The sequence below is a fragment of the Ammospiza nelsoni genome, chromosome 8 (genome assembly GCF_027579445.1).
Source record: "Ammospiza nelsoni isolate bAmmNel1 chromosome 8, bAmmNel1.pri, whole genome shotgun sequence".
Classification (NCBI taxonomy): Eukaryota; Metazoa; Chordata; class Aves; order Passeriformes; family Passerellidae; genus Ammospiza; species Ammospiza nelsoni.
In genome coordinates this window covers 7,932,190-7,957,281 of record NC_080640.1, presented here as the reverse complement: position 1 = coordinate 7,957,281, position 25,092 = coordinate 7,932,190, and the positions used below count along the sequence as shown (strand labels likewise).

Sequence of the window (25,092 nt, the reverse complement as noted above, 5' to 3'; positions counted from 1 at the left end):
GAGTTGAGAGCACAAAGTACTGGCTCTTTTTCAGGAACGGAATGCCTTGTTCCTTGTCATGCTAAGTCAAGATATCAGCCCCTGGTACCTGACCTGGCACTGATCAGTTTTATGGCCAAGGCAAATGCCTGCATGTAGACACACCCTCCTCAACAAAAATCTCCTGGAAATTGTGATGGCTGTTTCACAAGGACTCAGGACACACTTGGGAAAGAACCAGCCAAAAGCACAGTCCTAGAGTCATGGCAACAATAAACTCAAATCCTGAAAGATTCCTGAAATATTTGGAAAAAAAACCCTAACAGTTTTCCTGTTAGTCTTGCCCAATATGTTCATGTACAGAGGTTCTGGGTATTTTCTGGTATTTTCTTTGACACATACCAATAAATAATAAATCTATCTGTTATGCATGTAATATATTTAAAGCTCAGATCTAGATGAGATTTCTCATGCAGTATTTTTCTTTCAATGTGTTAAAAAAAAAAAAAAAACAAACCAGAAGGTTTAATTCAGTCACGCCTTTTTTTTTTAGTTCACTTTTGAATCTGTTTGAGCTTAAAGCTGATGCCAATTCTCCACAACATTCGGTTGTTTATTCCACAGCAAGTCACGCCGTGGAGATGCCAGCAGATGACTGAATTCCCCAGTTCAGCCCATCACTGGAGTAAAACACGGGGTCAGGCTGCCCTCTGCGGGCTGGGATCTGGATCTGGGACAACTTGTTTTGCAACAGCACACAGAAACTGGTTATTGTGAGTACAGGATTTCGACATCTGAACACAGAATTTTGATTGATGTACACGTAATGCCAATATAGCAATTGGCTCTCTGCTGCCTGGCTGCTGCTGCTGCAGAGGGAGAAGGAAATGCAGACTGCAGGTGTCTGATGCAGCAGTCAGCACTCCAGGTACAAAAAACAGCTCAATCTACACCACCTGGGACTTCCTGGGAGACCCAGAGGATAACAGCTTGTGAGCATAAAACCAGAGAAGCTAAATGCCTGGAAATACTTCACCTGGCACATGAGCTGCCAGGCAGGAATCAAGTACAGTGGATTACAGCACCACTCCAAGATCTAATCAGGAACAGGTTCCTTTATATTAGCTGTATTGCAGACACAGGTCTGCTTACTTCAGCATTTCACAACACGAGGCCTGAATGTCAAACTAGTCCAAAGCAGCCTGAGGCAAGAGAACAGGGATGTGCAACAGAAATATTCCTGCATGATGCTGGGTCTGCTACAGACTTCATTTTCTTTGCTCATTGTCAGTGGTGCCTCCAGCTCAGTTCCTTAAAGGCTTCATCCAAGTACAGACACTTATTCCTACAGGGCTGATGACTCAGAGAGAAATTACAAAGGATTGAGCTGCACAGACTTTTTCTGGAAATGGAGTTCAGCTCAGAGTGTAGCTTCTGAACATGAAATTCTACCAGGAACTGTTCAGGTTCTTCCTCTACCCTCACCCACAGGTAAAATAATGCAATAGTGATATTCATAGTCACTCTCCCCTCTGAGTACCACAGGATAATTCAGCTAGCTGTCAAGAAGGGCCAGTCTTTAAATACAGAACCCTTCTTAAATTCATTGAGGTTTAGTTCTACTGAAAATGACACAAATATCACGTGGGATGTGAGAGCCACAGGGAGTAGCCAATGTCTTTGTAAACTCAAACAGTCCTGTAGCTTCAAATATCATCATCTGAGGACAAGTGAGCTGCTAAGACATTGGGCCGTCGGGTGTAGCAACCAAAGCTTCTGCAAGACAAGTACTACGCAGCAGTTAAATCCCAGAGATAACACTACTGGCTGGCAAACCAATTCCTTCTCTACGCGATACACAGGGATATCTTTTCCCGAAAAAAATACTGCGAGGGATTCGCTCTGAACCCGCCTACTGTCGCAGGAGTGAAGGCCGGTCCGCTGCGCCCTCTGCTGCCGAGAGCTGGGACTGGCGGAGGCAGCGGCCTCTTCCCGCTGTCACACCTGGGAACAGCGCTGGAATTGTCCCATCAGAGTCCGTGCACAGGGAACGATGGAGCGCCTTGTGGCACTAGAGTTTGTGGCACTAGTTCACCTGCCGAGGTAATTGTGCTATCAATTGTGGAAGCCCAGAGCACCGGGAATATTTCTCTGTCTGCTCTGGGGTGCCCTGACCCCCAGGGGAGCACTGAGTTTGCCCACCATTCATGGAGAAAATTTCCTAGACTTCAAGATAGACTAGAATACACAAAAGTGTGCAATAGATTATAGAGAGTAGTGTTGGTGTATCACTTGGTGAGAAATTGAGGTTTTGGGATTTTTAGTATGTTGTGGATGGAAGGGAGATGGAGGGCACAGGGTGTTGTCCTGGGTTTCTTCTTCATGCTCCTTCCTTCTTCATGGGTTTGGGTGGCACTCTGTAATTGGGCAGAAAAGTCTGCATTGCAGGCTATTGTGGGATCAGTTATTGGGTTAAAAGGAAAAATAATCTAAGTGTCAGCTCTTAATTGGATAGTTTAGTCTTAAAAGACCTTGGAACAAGAGATTGTTGGCCATTTTGTGGCTTCTAAAGAAAAGCTGCTAACTCACAGTAGTGAGACTGTTTTACTGATAACAAATAATAAACACCTGAGTCTGAACATGAACCATTGTCTCAAGTGCCTTCAGTTCAGACCCAGAGAAACCCACAACTGACAATCAATAATTTAAAATTAATCACGAAGCCACTACCGAGTGGATCATAAATATTTCAGACACTTGCTTCAAAATTAAGATGTTTTACAGTGCCAACATTTAATGTCAGGCTCCATGAGAGATTTCAATTATACCTCAGGACAAAGATATGCGAATTTAAAGTATGACAAAAACCTACTTTTAATTGTGGACTAATGAGAAAGAGAGCTCTGCTGAAAGCTTCTATACTTGGTACAAAGCTTCTGTACATGGTAGTAATGTGCCTGATTTAATTTGCATAACTCATATGGACTATCAAGATCAGCTTTTGCTTATGATTAAACAGATTATCTGATGAAATTTTAGGGATCAACAGATTATAGTCCTTAATCCAAAGATGTAAGTAACAATGAAATCTTATTATGCATTAAAAAACAAACAATGCAGTCAGAGCTGATCTGAAAATGACTCAGAAATCCCTTAGTAGGGTCAAGGCTAAGCACCTAAATTCTCCCCTGAAACACACACAGATTCTGGCTTCCAGACTTCCATCTCTGCAAGTACTCAGATGAAAGATTGAGGGAAGCAATTTATATCAGGTAGACCACTCGATTTTTTTTCCCAGTATTTTAGGGCAAAAGCACACAGCTGAGAGCACAGAACCAGAAAATTCCTGACAGAAAATGACTTCAATTCCACTGCCTGCTCCTCAGTGTGGATGTATCCTTTCTGTAGTAAAGCCCAGCATCAGAAAGGTCTGAAAATGATGGTAAATATCTCCTTAGCCCTCCTCAAAAGTAAAGATCATGCTGAACCACTTAATCTTCATTCTTTATTTCATCCAAGTAGACACTGAAAACATAGATGTCAATCTGATTATTACAAACACACTAAAATCCTGCAAAGAATATCAACAGGTATTTGACATAGCACTAATAGGAAAATTTTCATCTAGGGTAAAAAAATTTAACAAATCTTCAGGCTCTCTGAAGCAAAAGTCCAGACTGCAGGAACTTCTTCTGTAATGCAGACAAATGCATCCATTAGACACTGGCCTGGTGCCATCAATCCAAATAGCAGAGAGATTTTCAGATAAAAAGGCCAGCACATTATCTCACTGTCACACACCATCTAAATTGATTTAATCTAGACAATTTCATTAATTTGTGAGAAAGGAAAAAGTTTCCAAAAGCTCTATCAATTAGAACAGCCTCACTTTCACACTTTCACTTCTCACATTCCAGCAAAACACTAACTCACTGCATATACTTTTCAAAAAAAGAACTACCTTGTCAAAAAAAAACCCCAAAAAAACGCAAGCCAGCAGAACTGTGCTCTCAAGGGTACCAAAACAGAACTTATTAAAATAAGTACTTAATAGTGTTTATTTCAGTGGAAACAACATCAAGCATGAACAGGTGAAGATGTGTTGTTGCACATGACATGACACTGGTAGCCCATCCATAATTGCAGCATCTCCAACTGAATCCTCACAAATGAGAACAAGAACCCAAACAAAATGTAACCTCAACTGAGTTCTTCTGCACTGACACTGCTGAGATAATTCTTCCATTAGTTTCCAGTGATTTCATTACTATTGGTTGCCCGTATTTATCCAATATTCCCAGCAGTGAGAAATACATACATATGGTTGAGAAATTAGAGACTACATTAAAAGATCACTCAAAAATAATTTTGCAAGACATATAAGCACCAAAGACTGGATTCTGCACTATGGCTATGAATTCAGGCCCAATCTACTGGTTGGTAAATGCAGGGTTACATGCAGAGATTCAATTTGTTTAATAGGCTTAGGAAAAGTAATTTACATGTAATATTTTCTTTTTTTTTTTCCTTTACTGCAAGGCATTTCACATTGAGAAATCATAATAAGAAGTCAGTTTTACAACCAAAATCTTAATTTCAACCACAATGAACTGTTCTGTTTAAATAAATAATGCGTTTATATACATTAGTCACTCTTGGAATAATAAGAGGCCCTCAAGCATTACAAAGTTTTACCTCACCATCTGTGATTCTGTGATTTATGATTTCATAAATTGTTAAGTACGATTAGGAATACTCTCACAGTGATAAAACTGTCTCCTTTTATATCTTTATGATATCTTACTGTTTCTTTATTCATTCTGCTGCTTGGAGATGAGACAGCCCAAGCACATTTAAAAGACATTTCTGCAGGAAAAAACAGATTGCAAAAGCACCTTAAATGACCACATTCTCTTAGACACAGATATGCAGGCACCTTCCAAATGCAGCACCTGTCCAGATAATAATCACCTAAACACAGAGATGTTTCATCATATGGCTACCCACATAGGAAATTTACATTTCTTATGAACATCTATTGAATATAAGTTGACAAATAGATTTTAAAAACCCAACATAATTACCTTTTAAATTGATACTGACATACTGGAACTCCTGGATTTTGAGAAGGAAATAGCTCTGCTCTTTAACAACTGCAATAAAGGTGTCCACATACAATTAGTATTTACTTCCATAGAGTATTTGGGCTGCAGCTCTCCATGCCTGCAAAGCACAGGGGTAGTAATAGTAATCAGTACAGCCGAATCATTAGCAAGAATTCATCACAATATCATCAGTAAGACGACCCAGATGACACAATTTAAAGAACAGCAGTTAAATAGTAGTTTTGTCCTGTCTTTTGATTCATCTCTCTCTGCATGCTCCTAGCATATGAGGAAGCTGGTGTTCATTCCTCTCCAAAAATTAATGTGGAAGCTTTCCTTAATTTGGTACTACAGGATCTCCTCCCTTTCCCATACTGATCTATCACCTTCCCAACATTTCCCCTTGCTACGCATTGCCAAAGCAATCCTGTTCTCCTATGTCAATTTGCCCAGTGTCCAAACATTTTCCCAAAACATCATCATGCTTTGCCAGCTACAGCTATCACTTCCGCTCACCCCACTTTACCTCTGCTTTTCCTGTGGTGCCAGAAAATGGGAGGGATGGTCTTTTTCTCTGAAGTATTTGATTTGGAGGTGAAATAAAGCTCTCTGTCTTCTTCTCTCTGTGTGGGAAAAACACCACAAACAGTGAAATGAACGATGTGCACATTGCCACAAGCCCTTTCATCTGTGGTACCCTGCAAGGACCATGCCATCCCCATCACCAGCCTCTCATCCAGCAGCAGCAAGACAGGATCATTTACATGTGGAAATGACCTTCCAGATTGTCACGTCCAAGCTTTGACCTAATGCCACAATAACCACTAAACCAAAGTGCCACATCCACTCATTTTCTGCACACTTTCAGGGATGGTGATTCCACAGCTTGTCATTGACTTTCTGAGCTTACCACCCTCACACTGCTTTGTGATCCTTGAGGATCTCATCGTCCCTGTGGATGATGGCAGACCCAAAATGTCTCAGCAGACAGCAAGCTTGGCCCTTTGCCATACATGCCAGGGTTGCTCCATATCCATGCCATGCCAGGAGGAGGGTAGGGCAGCCCATCTCCCCAGCCTCATGATTCTGAGGGACTCCAGAGACCTTTGTGAAGTCTGATGGCAGCCTCAGACACAGGGACTGTGGAGGTGAGCACCCCTTCCCCTCGCCCTAGACAGTGTGTGCCCAGGTGAGCAAGACATCCTGGCCTCTCTCAGGAATAGTGTGGCCAGGAATAGCAGGACCAGGGAAGTGACTGTCCTTCTACACTGAGTACTACTGAGGCCACACTCGAGTGCTGTGTCCAGTTCTAGGCTCCTCAGTTCAGGAAGGACATTGAGGTGCGGGAATTAGTCCAGAGAAGGGCAAAGAAACTGGGGAAGGGTCTGGAGCGCGTGTCCTGTGAGGAGCGGCTGAGGGCATAGGGGCTGTTTAGCCTGCTCAAAAGGAGGTTCATGGAGGACTTTATCATTCTCTCTAGTTCCCTGGCAGAAGGTTGTAGCCAGGTGGGGCTCAGACTCTGCTCCCAGGCAACCAGCAGCAGAAGACGACACAGTTTTGAGCTGTGACAGGGGAGGTTTGGGTTAGCCATTAGGAAGAATTTCTTCACACAGAGAGTGATAAGACATTGGAATGGACTGCCCAGAGAGGTGGTGGACTCAGCACCCTGGAGGTGTTTAAGGAAAAACCGGACATGGTACTCAGTGTCATGGTCTGGTGACGCGGTGGTGTAAGGTCGAAGGTTGGACTCGATGATCTCAGAGGTCTTTCCAATCCAAGTGACTGTGTGACTGGGATTCATTTCCCTGCCCGGAGTTGCCCGCAGAAGCGGAGCTAGCTCGGGGCCCAGCAGCGGCCCGCTCGCAGCCCGGCACTGTCGCGCCCTGCCCGCGTCCCGCGCCGCCCGCAGCCCGGGGCAGCACAAGCGGCCCGGCCGGGCCGGAACGCGGCGCTCCCGGCTGGCAGCGCCCGGGGCCGGGCGGAGCGGAGCGGGGCGGGCAGAGCCGGGCCGAGCGGCGTGCGGGGGTGGCGGCCCCTGCAGGACACCCGGAGCCTCGGCAGCCGCCGCCGCGCAGCCGGCGGTGTCAGTGCCACGGTGTCCGCCGGGGAGCGAGAGGCAGCGCCGGCGCCCGCCCGCCCGATCCCCGCGGCCAGTCCCCCGCATGCAGCCCTCACCCTGGAGCGGCGGCGGCGGCGGATCGAGGAGCTCTCGAGGTCCTCCCGGCAGCGGCTGCTGCAGTCGCGGGACAGGATGTTCTCCAAGTTCACCTCCATCCTGCAGCACGCCGTGGAGGCGGTAAGGCCGCCGGCGGGCCCGGCCACGCCACGCCGGGGATGCGATCGGGGCCTAGCACCGAACGCGGGCCGGGGGCTCGGACCGGGCCCGGCGCCGCTTCCCGGCTGCCCCCCGGCGCTGCTGCCGGCGGGGCCCCGCAGGGCGAGCATCCGCTCCTGGCTCGGCTCTCCCGCGGGCTGAGGAGGCGGAGGCCGAGCTGCCCGGGCGGGCCCCGGAGGGAGCACGGGAAGGGAAGGAATCGCCCCAGCGCGGCCCTGGAGAGCCGGGGTAGCCGGGGCTGCCGGGGAGGAGGGAGCGGCTGCAGCCCGGGCGGCCCCGGCACAGCCTCTGGCTGTCACCGCCGGGCACTGCCGGCCGCGGTGCCACACGCCAGGCCTGAGGGCAGCCCTGGCCCGGTCCTCACCCGGCCGTTGCCCGGCTTTTCCAGCGAGACGGACAATAAAGGAGAGGAATCAGGAAACTCCCCGGCGTTTCCATCACGTCGTGACCGGCAGACAATAGTCGCCGTCACCCTGCTTTTGCAGGATGTTGTCAGTTTCAAAGCGCCGCTTTCCCTCCCTGGTTTATTTTGTATTTGTGCCTGGGGGTCAGGTTTGCCGGGGTTCCCTGGGCTGAGGAAACGGGGCCTGTTCGCGAGCTGCCATTGCTGAAGGCCGCGTTCGGCACTGCCTGACCACACCATTTATTTCTGCTGTTCACTGAGGCGGGGTCTTGGTGGTAATTCCCTGCCTTTCAGCGCCTCTCCCAGTAAACCAGCACACCCAGACTTGAGTGTGAAGAGGTGATAAAAATCGACAGGGAAGTACTGAAGTGAGGGTGGAATGTGTTGAAGAAAGAAATGTTAAAATGGTTGAAAAAAGAGCCTGCAGGCCAAATCCAAGTAATTGAAATAAGAGCCTGCATGCCAAATCCTGCCTCATCTGAGGGGCAGCCTTTGTACATTAATGTATGCTTCGATGCTGCACTTGAGCATATGCCTGTCTTTATATGAGCCTGTAGTTCTGCAGGAGTATTCAGGTTGAAAACTCAAGCATGTATTCATTAATTGCAGGTTCCTAGTTTGCTTTTTTAATGGTGTAGTGGCATTTGGAAGGAAATGTTTTAAATAATGATGAAACATTTTACTTGAAAACATTCAGACCACATGAATGCCTTCAATAGACAGTGCTTTCATTGGAGAGGAAACAGAAATTATTGCCTGCCTGACTAGAGAAAGTTTGTTGTGGTGAGCTGTGCCACATTTTGAATAACAGGAATAAATGGATGACTGAGAGGTGCAGGAGTGGAGGAGAAGGTATTCTTTCAGGCCTACCAATTCAAGAGATCTAACAGAAGTTATTATTAGGAGAGTGTTACGTTATTGATGTGTGCAGAAAATGAACAAAAAGACCTGCATTTAGTTGAGATACAGTAAAAAATAGGAAAAACAAATGGGCTGAATGGAACAGGAGAAGAGTAGAGATAGTAGGGACTAGACACTCCTTTTTGAGTAAAAAAATCCAAATGAAAATACAGAAGTATATTGATACCATCATTTTGCAAGTGAGTGCTGTCCAACAACGTGCTGTTTCTCCTTGCTCAACTCTGGTGTCCCTTTTAGAATTGCCTCATCCTGCTACCACCACCCTGGTGGATCTCCTGATAAATCCTGCACTAATGCATTTACCGGATTGTGACAAGTACCAGGAATGAAACATGGAATTGCAAAAGCAGGAAGATACTAAGAGTGTTTCTTTATAAGTTTGACCCACTAATACAAAGACAGAACAGAGAAATATAAATTTTTCACCACTTTGGTGGCTGTATGTGGCTTTAAGTTGTTTCATTCTCCCTGTGGTAATAAGGTGTGATCTGCTTAGCTTTGCTATGGGGAAGTTGTTTACAACAACTGTTGTAAATACTAAATATTAGCTCAGTCCACTTTGTTGCTGCCTGTTTTCAGAACCAAGAGAATTTGGAGCATCATTTTTTCCTTGCTGTTTTTGCTAGGGAGCAAGTGTAACGTGGGCAGCCTCAATTGGATTCTTAACCCTGAATATCAGCATCAGAACTAGTAATTAAGGTATCAGTTCTCAAAAGTTTTGGGTGCCTACCCCAGAGTAGGTAGAGTTGCAACTGTAGAGTTTTCAGCTGAGCTGGACACTTGAATATACTTTAAGAGCCTGGGTTTAGCTTTCATGGGTGGGACTTCCTTAAATCAGAAAGGTCTGGGTAGCCCTTCTGCCCTGTCCTTTCTCCTGCACATCACTTCTGTAATGCTCCTGCCCTGCCTCAGGGCCCCCAGGCCTGCAGGCTTCAGAGAGTGCATTTAGACAGTAAGGGTTCCTGTGCTCTTAGATAATCGTTGTTATCTTACCCTCAGTGTGCCATACCTCTGAACTCTGACAGGAGCTCCAAAGGTTGGCAGTCTGATAGACATGGCAGTATTTGCCTTTGACTTGTCAGTGTATCACTCTTGGACTGACTGCCCTTGTGACAGGACTGTGCTTGAGGCAAGCATAAGGGATCAGTTGCTTTTTGCTGTGGTGTTCCCTTTCCAAGGTTTTTCCCCAGATAGGTTGTGGTGGTGTTCAAGATTAGCCTGTTTGGGGCATAAAACACCATGGCCAAATGTAGAAATGTAGTAGAAAATGTCCTGCCCATGGCAGTGGGGTTGGAGCCAGGTGGTCTTTTAAGGTCCCTTCCAACCCAAACCTGTCTATGATCCTGTGATTCTCTTTGAATAACTCAAAACTTTCAGTAATTTCTGGCTAAATTGCCCAAGTGTTTGAAACCATATTCCCGATTTTCATTACCATTGAATTTGCCACCTCTTATCTAATGTCAGTCCTGCCTATATTTTAGTTACTTTTCTCTTTTTGGATTTCTCTGCAGCATCCAGATGAGCAAGAACCACTGTGTTACCCTGCCAACAGAGCATCCTTAAATTCAGTTGGATGTGTTGGATGTATTAGTGAGAATGGTGGATAGGACTGCTGAATTTGTTCTGTTACTTCAGGGCAGAATACAAATGCTGTTGCTTCATGGGGTTCATATTATCAAATCTGTGACAGTTTATATATGGCTTGTCCTCAAGATGTTTTCTCTTTGCTATGCATTTCTGATATCCTTTCATCCCAAAGGGCTGTCCATGAGCACTACATTGTCAGCAACAACAAAATGTAGTATACAATAACAAAGCAGCAAGTTAGACTTATTTTGCTCTTATCTTGTGCTTTTCACTCATGTTTCCCTAGACAAAATAGCTTGTCTGTGAAGTGGCTACTCAGTGTTCAAAGGACTTTCATTTGTGTTTGATTTGGGCTTTTGGATGTTTCAACCTCAGTAGTCAGTTCAAGGGATGTTCTTGAGCTGTGTACCTTGCAGGAAAAATATAATTTTTGTTGGCCTGAATTTTGCAATTTACTGTCAAACAGGAATATGTTTTGTACCATGCAATGGAATGAATGCAGATTTTGGTGTCTGCTGCAGATTCTCAGCACCCCCTCTCTACCAGCCTGTTGTTCCACTGTCTCTCTGACACTGGTGCATTACCATACCTTCAAGTAGCTTGTGAAGCAAAACTCAGCTTTGAAAGAAACCAAGTCACTTGGTGCAGGCAGTGCTCCAAAACCATGACCTGCATAACTGATTAGAACAGAATTTATTCCTCTTGAACCCACTTTATTGGATGTAATGACCTTACATTACTTGTTGTTTTAATGTTGTGCTATTAACAAATTGGATGACAAAATTTAATGCATGACTTGCAAGCATGTTCAGTCTTAATTTTATATGTGAGAGCAGTGGCCATTATAAACTCTGTGCTTTCATCAACTGAAGATTGAGTAAACCTTGAAGCATTATTCCTTTTTCACATGTTCTCTCAGACCATTCACACTGGTACAGTAGTAAGAGTGAAGAAAAACATCAAGTGACTGTGTCAGTCAGGGCAGTGTGCACGCACTTCCCCTTCCTTTCTCTTTGACCCAGTTTTCTACTCTTTTTTTTACTCTGGCATCTGACCAGACAGTACCTGTTATTTTTTTATACAGTGTTCTCTTTCCTTTGTGAATTTGCCCTAAAGATATTGAAGCATATCACCAGCTTCTGATGTTTCCATCCTTTCCAGTATTGAATTGCACTTCTGAAAAGTGTACATGAAAAATGTGACAATGATTTTTACATGCACAAAAGATTTGAGGATCTGAGGATTAAATACTGAATATACATAAGTTTCTTTGCTCTTTATGTTATTTTTTTCCTGCCTAAACACAAATTCTGTATGCTTTGGAAAACAATGTGGAATTGTATTTTGGGCAGGTTTTGTCATGAGCAGACTGTACATCTGGTCAATGATCTGTAGCTCTCCTGAGAATAGCACTTTTCCTGAAAGGAGTGAGCTTTGATTATTTGTTACATATTATCACCAGAAGAATAAGGCAGCATGTGTTAGGTTCAGCTCACTCCCAGGAAGCCCAACTGCTGGAGCTGGGCACCAGATGGAAGATCTTGCTAATCAATGCCTGCTCCAGTGGGCTGCAGTTCAGTGCTGTTCAGTGAATTTTAGCTATTTCATATACCAACATCTACACTGCAGCCTTGAAGATTATGTTGTGTTTTTTTCCCCAGCGAAGGAGAACTCCATTTGAGATTAGGAATCACTAAGAACATGCTTAATTACATGAGGATTAATTACAGAGTCACAGAATATTGTGTGTTGGAAGGGACCCACAGGGACCATCAAGTTCAATTCTTAAATGAATGGCCCATACTGGGATCAAACCCACAACCTTGGTGTTATTAGCACTGTGGCCTAGGCAGGTGATGTAACAGGGAGAAATAACTGCATTTTTAAAGTAACTCCTTCAGATTAGACAAGTAGCAGGAATTCATGGCCTTCACAAGGAATTGTGGTTTGTTTCAGAATCTCCATACAAGTACTTACACCATAAAGTGGTTATTGAGGCTGGCAGCTGTAACATGTATTCCATCTCAGCTGATAGCTAATGATTCATCCTAAAATAGGAACTATAACCTCATACTAGTACTACCTGTCCTAGTAGGGTTAAAGCATGTCAGCCAAGTGTTACAGGTTCCTGATGCTTTCCAGTGCTTGGCTTTGTATACAAATGAGCTGGGATCTTGGTCTTGGTCTTGACCTTGCTTTCGTGTCTAAATAACTAAGTTAGGAGGATTGCTTGGGGGGTTTTTTTGCTCTATTTATGTTTGTTTGTTTGCTTGTTTACTTGTGGGTTTTTGTTGGGTTTTTTGATCAGTAAACCCCTACCTCAAAATAATTTTGTTGGGGTTACATCTCCAGTTGGTGTCAGTGCTGATGGTGTGTTCCCAATAGGCTGCACTGCCCAGGTACACAAACATGCTAATGTTATCTCTGCCATGTCTGGCTTGCAGTCCTGATCAGAGAAGGCTCTGAAATCACTGGGTGTTTTAATTTGAAAGGGCAGGACCTGTCCCTGAATTATTTTTTCACCTCTGTGAAGAGTCCCTAGAGGCATTTGTTGGGAGGGAGAATGTCTATATCCACAGTTCTCTCCCATGGTGGATAAATTATTGACAGTGCTGAGAAGTGAAATCCTTTTCCTGGCACTGCTCAGAGGCACTAAATTCATCTTGAGGCAGATGAGACGAGAAGAAGTGGAGAGGAAAATCACATCAGCCAAGGATAAATCTTTAATGTTATCTATCATGTGTTACTTTGGAAATAGAGTGGTCTGGGAGGCCTGTATTCCTCAAAAGTTGTCCCTGGGTTATTCATCAGCTGGCATTGAGAGTTTGATACAGCTTTTTTTTTTTTTCTAGAAAGGATCATTACATTGCTTAAAATACACATCAAGTGCAGCTAGTGTGACATACAGAGCATGATACACAATATCATATGCTCAGTCTTCAGTTTGTTTGGTTATTCTTCTGAATTTCAATAACCTAGTAAGTGTCACAGCCAAATAAGCTGGTTTTGTGCAGGGTGGGGTGTTCAGATACTCGGTGGTAGCTGCTGTGCTCATGTGCTGCTCTGAGTGCCCAGCCATGGGACTCAGTGAGTGCACAGCCTGTCAAGGAGAGGATAAGCACTGTCAGTTTGATTTCTGGGTTGCCATTTCCAAGGGCACATTTCCACCCAGGATGGAGGCAGAGATAGTTGCCAAGCACCACTCTTTTTCCAGAGACTTGCATTCCAAAGTCCTGTGTGCAAAGGGCCATTAGCAATTAGAATTGCATTTATCTTGGCATGGCGTATTTGTCATATACTGGGCTTTACAAGTTTACCAAGATAAATTTAAGTGTCATTAAATTCAAGGCAAAGAAAAGACTGATGTGGAAAACATCCAGGGCTTTTTCAAAGAAACAAACAGTAGCCAGTAGAGACCATGTGAGCCTGTATTGTACCAGACTATATAGGAGCCCTGAGCCCTTGTTTGCCCAAGAACAGAGACAGCACAGCGCATTTTAGACCCTGTGGGGAGACACTAGAGGAGTTCAGAGTTATTAGACTCAAATGTGGTATCTGCAGCTCCTGGGGAGAAATCTTCCTTCAGTTAACCTTCCTCTGTGAGGTTAACTGACCCCTGGCACAGGTTCCTGCACAGGCTGTGGAGTCTCCATCCTTTGATATATTCAAAAGCCATCTGGACATGCTCCTGAGCAGCCAGCTCTAGGTGACTGTGCTGTAGCAGGGAGGCTAAACTGGATGGTCTCCAGAGGCCCCTTCCAACTTCAGCCCCACTGAGATTCTGTCAAGGACTGGACTCCATATCCTGTCAGGATGGTTCAGCTCCTTACCCTTCCAAAACAGACACACCAGTTTATCCTTGGGATTCTTTCTGTTTGCCCACAGGCTCATCGCTGCCATCCCGTGAAGTGATAATCCCCTATTTCAGGATGGCCCTTAAAAGAGTGACTTGAGGACTTGATGGTCAAAAAAAAAAAAAAGCCTCAAGCAGGATTAGGCCTCAATAACTACAGATCTTCATGTGACCATTGAATGGTTGGGGTTTTCCCTATAGGATTCCTTATTTTACCAGCTCAAAACATTCAGGGCACAAATTCAGTGCTTGTCTCAGCTCTCACTTTGGAGAGAAGAGTGGTGAAGTGATTTTGGTCCTTTTGTCATAGGCTGCCTGTGGTGTGAGGGGCCACAGGCCACCTGTGTCTCTGTGGGGAAGGAGCAGCGCTGATGGTGACTGCCTGGGGGCTGTGTTTCCTTCTTGTATTCCTGGTTGCTGCTCACACCCAGCCAGCCATCCCAAACTCCTCCAGGAAAGAAGAAACTTCCTTTTCTTGCAGAAATAAAATAAGAAACATATTTGTTAAAAAAAAAAAAAAAAAAAAAAAAAGAACAACTCGCCAAGCTCTGGTTATGAGCCAAAAAAAAAAAAAAAACAAAAAAACCCCAACAAACCCAACCTAAAAACTGAACAGAGATCTTTTAAAAGAAGTTGTGGCTAACAGGAAAAAAGGCATGGTAAAAACTGGATAAAGCAACTAATTGGTAGTTTTAAGGGAGCAGACAGAGAGAAGAGAACAGTGTGTACAGGAAAGGAAGAAGACATCAAGAGCAGATGTAAAAGAACATGATTTTTTCGTACAGGACAAAATTGTGTTTAAACAATGCAGTCATACATTTTTAGTGTTGCTTTGCTGTAGGAGCAATTGCTTTTGTTGCTTCAAATGGATTGTCTGGTGATAGAGACATCACAGAGATTATTACTGATGTTTACAAGCAGGCAGTGTGGCATGGGGCTCGTCCATGAATAATGAATGCAGTCCTTGTTAAAGGTAAAAGAGCAGAGAGTAACAATTGTAGCAGTATCTACAGCACTTTACTTGCAAGTATAAGATAAAACTGAATTTAATCTCTTTTTTATGTCTTTTTTTCCCCATAGCTCGCGCCTTCCCTTCCATTACAAGAAGATTTTGTTTACCACTGGAAAGCAATCACCCATTACTACATAGAGACCTCAGGTAAAAGGAAAAAGCACTCTGGGTTTGTGTTTTTATTGTGGCAACTAGAATTCACAATTTCAATGTTTTTAAAAAGTAAAGATCAAGAAATACTAATATGAATCAGGTCTTTAATCAAAATACCAACAACAACTAGTAATTAAAAATATCGTGTACTTCCATCTGTAGAAGTAGGCATGAAAAATGGTTGAAGTTTGTTTCCTGAGTACCATGTAGAGAACTGCACCTTTTTACATCTGACCCAGTTTCTGCCTTCACATACTCTGTTTAATCTAAACAGACAGCTGCAGAAATGCAGTCCCTGCTGTTAACATTTTCATTGCTTTGCATCAGGGATTTTCTTTTTCTTCGCAAGATTTTAACAAAAGTAATTTTGTGGTCATAGATTTTACCAGACACAGACGGATTCCATGTGCTCAGTATTAATTATTTTTACTTTAGTGTCTTGTCTCAGTGTAAAGTATTTTGATACCACAGACGACAAGTTTTATTAAACCTTACTCAGATGTTATGCTGCTCTTCTTAAAAATAGATGTAATGATGAAATATGGCTGTAGTTGCCATATTTCATCATTATATCTATTTTTAAGAAGAAGCTTTTTTTAAAACTCTTCCCTGGTTTGGATTTTTCCCCCAACAACTATGCAGCCTGTAAATTTTTAATTTTGGACCTAGTTATGAAACAGTTATGTTTTAAAAATGAATGTTGCCATGCTTTCCTCAAGCCTATTAGTTCTGACCTTCTGCTGCAAGAGCTGTTGAGTCTGTGTTTGTGTCTGATGATCTTGTTTATATCAATATTTACTTGTAAAACTGCAACGTGACCCTTGGTTCCAAATACCCATCTTTTGGAACACTGTGTGATGTTTCCAAAGGTGGAAATGACAGGGTGGCAGGGAAAACTGACACCTGCAATGACGTGGTGCAGAATAAAAGCTGACCTCTCTCCCAGAGTTTCAGAAGTGTTTTGAAAAAGAAGTTTCCACTCAGTGAGTATATTTCTGTCCTCTGCAGTAGGAGCAGGATTATGTGTAGGAAATTCAAGCAAAACACTCCAGGCTAACTGGAGCTTGTGGCAGAGACCAAAATCATTCTGACATGGCAGTTTCCCTGTGTGATCTTGTTGCCAGTTGCATGCAAGTGACAAGTTATTTTTAGATTATTGCGTAAACAGTAGTAACCATTTCCCTAGGATGGTTGTTCATGTAGCATTCAGCTGAAAAAAATAAAGGAGGAAAATCTTCATGTGTGGATAAGTTTTGCAATATGTGAATGCCAGCTCCTACTTCCAGTGGCATAAATCCACTGCAGTTTCATGACTTTAATATAATAAAATCAACATCTTACCCTTTCCTTCATAAAGTTTGACAGAGTTCAATTTTAATGCAGAAAGTACAAAAGAGAAATTTAAAAGCTTTGGAGAATAAACAGCACAGAGTTTGAATCTTCTGTGTTGTTATCAACAGAAAAGACATTTATTTAGTTACCTAGTTTATGAAGGAACTGATCAGCTGCAAATTAAGCTGATGTTAGAGGCCAGATTTGAGAATACTGTATGAAGGGTCAAAGAGGAAGTTATCAAGACCTAGTCCATCCTAAACAGAAGATTGAGAGTTGTACCTTTCTCTCCCTTAGCTTCTCTCTGGCAGTAGAAATTTTCCTTTTCTGACTGTGTAATTACTGCATGTTTTGAATTTTGGCACTTCACCTTTTCCCCATTGCAAGGTCAGATACCTGCCCAATTCATATTCCAGTGTACATGTTCAGATACAGTTCTGAAAGTTTTCTTAAAGACATGTTAAAAACTTGCACTGTATATAAATTTAAATATTTAAATGGATGTCGTGTTTATAAATCTTAAATTTGGAACTGAGCTTAAATATGAGGACAATTTTAAAATTGTTCTTAATTGTCTGTTTCTTTTATTTAGATGACAAAGCTCCTGTGACTGATACGAACATTCCCTCTCACCTGGAACAGATGTTGGATATTCTAGTTCAGGAAGAGAATGAGAGGGAATCGGGTGAAACAGGACCATGCATGGAATATTTGCTACATCACAAGATTTTGGAGACACTGTACACACTAGGAAAAGCTGATGTATGTATCTCTCAGCAGAACAGATTATCTCTTGTGTGAGCTCCTAGATGTGATAGAGACTGAAGTTCTACAGTAGGTGGTAGTGTGGGACACTGAACTCTAGCAGACAGCTGCTTGCTTATATTACAAATATACCAACATATATTACCAGCATATTACAAACAACAGCCTTTTACAGGTGTGATCAGTGTGAGACACCCCCTGAGGTGCTGGCAGTGGTGAAACTCACCACTCTGATAATGCTGATGGTGAAACTAGAAGTAGGAGAAACATTTTTCTTCAGTCTAGTTTTTCTGGCTACTACAAGACAGTATAATCCCTCTCTGTCCTTTGTTAAATGTTGGGGGATTCTTGGGTGAAAAGTGCTGTGTTAAATACAAATTTTTGTTTAACTTTTCTGAATGTGTTGAGCTATTGCTCAGAAAGACTTTGATATAAGAAAGCATTAATTTGAGTTGATCCCCAGAGAGCTTTCATACCTTGGCATTATTATCTGGTTCTTCATGTCTGTTTTGTGGCACACATGAAGTTACCTTCATGGTCTTGGTCCATCCTCATTGCTGTCTGTCTTGGCTGATTTATAAGCTGAAATGTGTGGGGTTGGGTGGATCATGGGGTGAATTAGCCTGGCAGCCCTTGGGGTAGAACATTTTGTATCACAGCGCAGACTCAGTTAGGGAGGCATGGTTTATCCTGTTCCAAGGATAAATGGAGCTCTCCAGGGTTTCCTTCTCAATCAGTCTTTTACACATTGTCATGAGTTTTTAATCGATTTTACATAAACAGGCAATACAGGACAGTGGCTGGCTGAGCCTGAGATGTTCCTTGCTCTGGAAGAGCCAGAGATCTGCAGTACCTGTTACTGTACCAGCTGTGCTACAGTCAGGCTAAAATACCTGCTGCAGCTGGGCTTAAAATCACAACACTGCTGTATTAAAGATACTTGCTCAGAAACGCAGCTCCTTCAATAATTTCTAAATGTTGTCAAGAAACCAAGATTAAATGATGGCATATGTGAAATGAGTAATTAGTAGTGTGTTTCTAAGAGTTGAGAGAAGTCACTCTGTACTCATACAAATATGTCTGTACAGGCAATTGTTGTACAGCCTGTCTTTACACTTTGCCACTTGTGAGTTGATACATCTGAAGTAAACACACAGTTCAGTGCCTGCAAGATGTTGCAAGGATCTGGTGCAAAATGAATAGTTCCTTTCACAGCAGTCAGATGGACTTATTACATTACTGTGGATGTGCCCTGATGGTACATATCTTGCCATTCTCTTCAAAGAATTGCTTGACAACTCAGCAATGGTTAGGGATTAAAAATATAGAGATAATTAGTTAGAAAGGAGATCCAGGTTAGGCTGTTGCCACCTCAGCTGCATTTGGACATGAAATGAGGGAAATTATGTTGGTTAAAATTAACAGCATTTATGAACGTGGTTGATAAATTGGTTATTAGCTAATTAGTTTGGGGCAATTTAGCTAGGAGCAAAGGTGCATAAAGGCCCACAGACCATCAGATCTCCTGGAGATAGGAAAGTTCTTCCATGTGGTGTGGTGCATTAGGGGCAGTAGAACAAGGGGTCTGCTTGTTCCACAGATATTTGTGATTTATATTCTGCTCAGGGAAAGCAGCAGCTTTCTCTTGTCCAGGACCATCTGTGCATTTATGAACACTTTAGCTGTTTAAGGTTAATTGCTCATGACTTCAGGAAACCTTCTGTAGGTATTAAGATTTTTATAGTTTATCATTCTGTATTTGTATGTACTGACTCACTGGATTGCTGGATTTTGTGGCACAGTACCTTAAAAGATGTCTGACCCATAGCAAATTAATTCCGAGTTAATTTCCCCTTATCACTGTAATGATACGGAATATTTTCTGGAAAGATTAGTAGAAGCTTGCCCTAGAGCAATTAACTGAAAGCATGAATAATTTGAAAGAGAAAACAGTAATGAGATGCAACATTTTTTATTGATCTCTGTTAATATTGATAAAAGTAATATGTTAACTGATGATTCCTGTAAACAATAATTCTAGATAAATTATTGCTGTTTAATTAGCCATTCTGAGTTAAAAATTTACATCTCTATTTTTCTCCACATTTATTTTATTTTTGTTGTTCATCTGTTTTTGTTTCAGTGTCCTCCAGGAATGAAACAGCAAGTTCTGGCTTTTTATACAAAACTTCTTGGAAGAATTCGGCAACCTCTTCTTCCTCACATAAATGTGCATAGGCCAGTGCAGGTACTCTTCACATTTTAAGTAAACTGTATTTTTGCACAACAAGTGTCTTTTATTCTACTGTAGCTAATGTTATTTTTAATTCTCCCATTGTCAAGTGAATTAAGGAAATTGCTTGGGTGCCATATCAGTTTGTTTTTTATAATATGCTGATGATTGGAGTCTGGGATTGTCACTGCAATGCAAGTCATAAATAATAAAGAAAACTTGTTCATAGCAGTCTAAATCCAGAGCAAATGTTCCAGTCAATACTCATATGTAATTGTAGTTTGTATATAGAAAAATAACTCAGTCTGTTATTCATAGAAAAAGCAATAACTTTCTGTCTTAATTTTTCACTTTTTGTGACAGAAATTAATCAGGCTGTGTGGTGAGGTTCTGGCAACACCAACAGAAAATGAAGAAATTCAGTTTCTCTGTATAGTATGTGCAAAGCTGAAACAGGATCCATACCTTGTCAACTTCTTCCTTGAGGTGAGTAAATAAATTCAAAACTTTACTGTGTATTTACTGTATCATATACAAAATCTAGTGGAGAACTGGTGGTGTCACATTCATAGCTTAGTTTTCATTCAGTCTGTTATTTTTTATCCCATGATATTAGAAGTCTTGTTGTTTGGAATTTTTTTTTGTCTCCCAGAGACTTTATACATCTGATTTTCACAGGAATTTCATTCAAGGCTCACAAATACACCTGCCCCAGGTTTTCCTTTGCAATGAAAGTGCCTTTAGAGTAGGGATATGAATTGCAGTGTAAAACACTGTGTAAGGGAGATCTTGGCCTTCTTGTGTTGTGTTTGTCATCCCATGGAAGACCAAGGGACAGATTGCAGGGGGCACTGAAACCTTGCAGGTTGCTGAGTGTTCTGCAGGATTGGGCCCTTATTTGGTAGTGGCACATATGTTGGAGCTGCAGTGCCAGCTCACAGTCTACAGCACAGCACCAACTTCTATCTGCAAGACAGCCTGCCTCCTTTAACATGTGGCATTATGAAATCAGAGTGGGAGGATAAACAATTTCTAGACTGACTTTCTGTTCCTATTTAAAAGAAGCATAAAAAATTGGTTTATAAAAGTCCATTTAGAAATGCCTTTTGCTCCCACTTTGCTGTTTCTTATGGTGACACAGTCTCTATTAAGTACATGATACTTAGCTGAAAAATATTCCTTCAGGACTGTTTTACAAGCTTCCCACAAACAAGATCTGTGACAGCAGAAACTGCTAAACTGCAAAAAGATGTTTTTTCCATTAAGTATGTGATTATCATTTGCATGTCAGTAGTAAAGAATCCATCTTGAGTTTGTTTCTACATCAATTAAGTATTATCCTGATTTCCATTGTATGTCATTGTTCCTGCTGCTTGTTGTACAAGCAGCAGAAATGGTATGAGGATTGAAAAGTTAATGTTTAAAAATTAAAAGCACGCAGAAGCAAACTACTGCATATATTACATGCAAAACATGGTAGAATTCTAAACCAGGATTACTTTTAGTGTTATTTGTGTAAATTCTATGGTTTAAGCCTCTTAAATAGTGCCCTTGAAACTAAACCCAAGAACCCCAGTCATAAGAACCACAAGTGTTTTGTACCACTTTATTAGTGTTTTTCCCCAAAATAGCAAGATTCCAATATTTAAAATACAGACATGGAGAAACAGATGATCCCAAGTTTCAAAGGGGTCTCTAGTTCCACAGAATGCTGGCTGTGGAGTTCTGGCAAGCTGGCAAACATTTCTTGTAGTTCCTGTTACTTCACAATGTTGTTCTAGGTGTTGTAGCCTAAAGCATTTGTCTTCATAACTGTGATGGTTGTTTCCAGATCAGTTATGTGGAGTGCAGAATTGTGTTCCTTTAGAAGAGAATATTCTGGTTGCTCACATTTGGCCTCTTAGAGGTGCTGTTGTGACTTGATCACTTTCAAATGCATGAAAGGGTAAATTTACAAAATTCTGTGTGGCATTTCTACCTCCAGTCTCCAACACTTATAAGATGAAATGCAGATGGATCTCTCCAGAGAATGTTTGTATCTGTTAATTTTACTTCCTTCTTTGACTGTTTCCAATCAGTTTATACAGGACTTTACGAACATAAAAACTGAGTCTGTACAAACTCACTTCCTTTGTATGATTCCATGCCAAATAGTTTGTTGATAGAATGCTGGTTTATATTTTAAATTTATATAAATATATTTATTATTGATTAATCAATATAGGTGAAATCTTTCACCTGTATTGCTTAACCAATAAGCCTACATGGCCCAACTATCATAACTTGGGCAAGTTATGTCTGTTGTGGAAATAAGAACTTGAAGAACTTCATTCTACTTTTTTAAAACTTAAGGATCCCTATACTAATTTCTTTTTGGTATTAATGTATTCCTTTTTCTTAAACTAAGTTTTCCTAGTTCTTGTACAGAGAGAAAGAATATACATTGTAATGTTTATTTATCACCTCTACCTTAGTTATATTTTAGGGTAAACTTGCCTCATCTCATCTTAGGTGAGATACTCCTTGCAACTGATTGTTTCTGGCAAAGGGACACTTAACTCTCTGTGCTTCAATTTCTGTTCTTGAGACCTTGAAAAAGTTCTAATATAGCAGCTAAATACTTGTGCCTTCATTTTATAAAATGAACAATAGTTTGACTATTCACTTTTACTTTCAGTACTTTGAATTATCACCTTTATATTTCTCACCACAAATTAAGTAGAGATTCTCATCAGCTGTGATATCACCATGTTTTCATAGAAATCTTTTTAAATCTGTCATAATTTAGACATGCCATCATCTACCATGGATTTTAAAACCGATGTTTACAGATCACAAAAATGCAAAAGTGTGGTTTTATAATATCTGCTTCTCATTAATGCTGAAGTCATGAGTACTTTGTTTAGAAAGCATTGAATATGTGTTTTATGTAACCTTTTCTATTAGGTCATTCAGGATCCTGTTTTGCACCTTTGCAGGAGGCAGGTGAGCAGCTGAGCTGCAGAATTGCATGATTAAACAATAGGAAGCTTAAATACACACAAAGAGTCTGCCTGTGTGATATTCAATGTACAAACTGCTTTGTGTCACCTGCCAACGTAAGAGTAATGAGCTATGGACACATTCCTAGGGGTATTCATACATTTATATATGTTAGTTCTCTCATCAGAGAGAACTGTTTTAACTAAATAAACAGTGGCCTTTCAAATGGTAGAAGAATCCAGAAAGGAAGTAATAAGCTACTGTAAGATAAAATAAGTATTTTACAGAATATTGCCCAGTTTTTTTTTTTAAAAAGCTTTTCCCTTTAGCAACTCTGCCTGCAGCTTGAGTGGTGCCAGCAACAGTGTTGAGTCCAGGATTGAAACACTGTTCCAACCTTTATGTGCAAGGGTCACTGTTGTGATTCAGATATTTCTGTGTATTGATGAGGATATTGAGGATACTGAAGGACTGCAGAAGCTCTGGTGATAGCAAACTTGGTTCAGACAGACACCTTTTTGTTGCTTTGCCAGCCTTGCACTTCTCACACTGTCAAAAAACCCCCAAAACATATTGAAGCAGTAATTTTTCTACTGCATTCAAAGAGCATCCTTATTTTATAGCATGCAGTCTGCTGCTTTTTCCACTGGTTTGCTTCTCCAGGGAATTGGTTCTGTGAGTGCATCACAATGCCCAGTGCAAATCCTCACAATGAATGCACGGCCCTCAAGCAAGTGTTCACAGCAGCTCTCCAGTTTGCTGCCTCACTGTCATGTACTCAGTCCCTGCTGCTTTGTCTGTACTAAAATCCATTAACCCCAAATGGTTAGTCTTTTAAATTATTAATGCTTGAGGTATATTTGTAATAATTTTGGTGTTATCATAGAGAAGGGAACCGTTTGGATTTATAATCTCACTGCAGTTCTCACTTGTCTTGTGCTGCAATCTAATTTATGATTCCAATAAAGTATTCCTCACCTGCACTTATGCCAGAAGAACACTGAGTTTTTGTCTTTCTGTGAGATTCTTCATGGTATCACAGAGCACAAATTTAAATGTCTTTTTATGTGCTGGAGACAGATTTATGGGAAGACAGATGGCTTGCCTTTTTTCAGGCAAAGCAGAGATGGTTTGAAGCTTCCAAGAAGGTTCTCTGTGACCTTTCAGAGTATCCAGTGCCCAATGTTAATTTCTAATACTTTTGTCCATTCAATCTACTCAATTTTTTCTTCTTGAGAAACACAATTTGAGAGTACTCTGCTGTCGGAAAAGGTGTTTCTTTCCCTTTCCTGTTGAAGGTAAAATCTCAAGAAATTTAGAATTATTTTATTTGGGTGATTCCAACTAGAAGTAGAGTTTCAGACATTAGATGAATGTGAAGCCTTGACACAGAAAGGAGTGTTTTATAAAAAGTGCTAAGTTCTAAAGGGGCCACCCATAAGATAAATTAAAAACCTCTATCAAATTGTGGGCAAATCAAATGAATATGTGCCTTCAGTAGTGAAAGAAAAAGCTGTCATCCTTTTGTAAATGGCATATTCAGCCTTGAAGCAAAATATATAGGGCTTAAGAGAAATTTAAGCAGATTTAAAAGTGTCCTGGGTTTATGAAACACCCACGCTCCCACAGCCTTGTAGGTTTTACATGGTTACTGTATCCAGCCTTGACTACTTCAAATGTTGATGTTACAAAAATTGCTTTTAGTAAACTCCTGCTTCAGGATGAACAGTAATTTCAGCTGTGTCATTCCAAAAAATGCTTTGCAGAGTAAGTTAAAAGCCATGGCTCTCCAAGGATCAGCAAGTGTAATCACAGAAGACATGATCAAAGAGCAGGAGTCCGTGAGCACAGACACGGGGCAGCCCGAGGAGACGCCCGGGGCTGCCAGGGCCGAGCTCATGGAGAAGGAGGATGAGCTCCCACAGCAGCCAGAGGAGCTCTCCTTCACTCTGGATGAACTCAATGTCACATCATCACCTGAGTCCTCCACTGCTGGTCCAAATCAAGACTATAATTTAGTGAATTCTCTACTAAACCTCACTAAAAGTCCTGTGAGTTGGTTTTTCTTATTTGGTTTTTGGGTTTTTTCCATTCTGTGTGTTAAAATGAAATAGTTGGATGCTGTGTGAAGTGGCCAGAGGGAGTGAATAAACACACTGTATTTTAGCTATAAAAAGTGAGAGTTTTTGCAGGCACTTCTTGTAAATTGGCAATTTTCTTTGTAAATTCAGATTAAAGTAAAAATACTGTTTTAGAAAATTAATACTAAACTTGTTGATGATAATATAAGTGGGTTTTTTTAAGAAACTTGTATAGGGTGCTGTATGTTTCACAGAAAAACTACACAGGATAATCCGAAGGTTAAATATATCACAAGAGAATGTTTTTAAAACTACTTCTAATTGTTCTGACTTAACCAAACCCACTCTCTT

General features: G+C 41.5%; 1 protein-coding gene and 1 long non-coding RNA gene across 3 annotated transcripts in view; one reads left to right on the top strand and one right to left on the bottom strand.

Annotated features, from left to right (window-relative positions):
• Positions 1 to 3,523: 3,523 nt before the first annotated feature.
• On the bottom strand, positions 3,524 to 7,460 carry LOC132075948 (uncharacterized). Its single transcript, XR_009418856.1, has 4 exons — positions 7,260 to 7,460; positions 5,611 to 5,707; positions 5,064 to 5,202; positions 3,524 to 3,671 (listed from the first exon to the last, which is right to left on the bottom strand). It is a non-coding gene; the product is annotated as an uncharacterized LOC132075948 (long non-coding RNA).
• FHIP2A (FHF complex subunit HOOK interacting protein 2A) overlaps positions 7,192 to 25,092 on the top strand; it is a 33,908-nt gene continuing 16,007 nt past the window's right edge. The window contains exons 1-7 of one of the 2 annotated variants that reach the window (XM_059476724.1): positions 7,192 to 7,380; positions 15,264 to 15,342; positions 17,273 to 17,442; positions 19,589 to 19,693; positions 20,042 to 20,164; positions 22,625 to 22,663; positions 24,427 to 24,711. In XM_059476724.1, coding sequence (XP_059332707.1) covers positions 7,336 to 7,380; positions 15,264 to 15,342; positions 17,273 to 17,442; positions 19,589 to 19,693; positions 20,042 to 20,164; positions 22,625 to 22,663; positions 24,427 to 24,711 — 846 coding nt within the window. In that variant the 5' untranslated portion in view covers positions 7,192 to 7,335. The remainder of the gene's footprint in view (positions 7,381 to 15,263; positions 15,343 to 17,272; positions 17,443 to 19,588; positions 19,694 to 20,041; positions 20,165 to 22,624; positions 22,664 to 24,426; positions 24,712 to 25,092) is intronic. The other variant, XM_059476725.1, reaches the window with a different exon arrangement.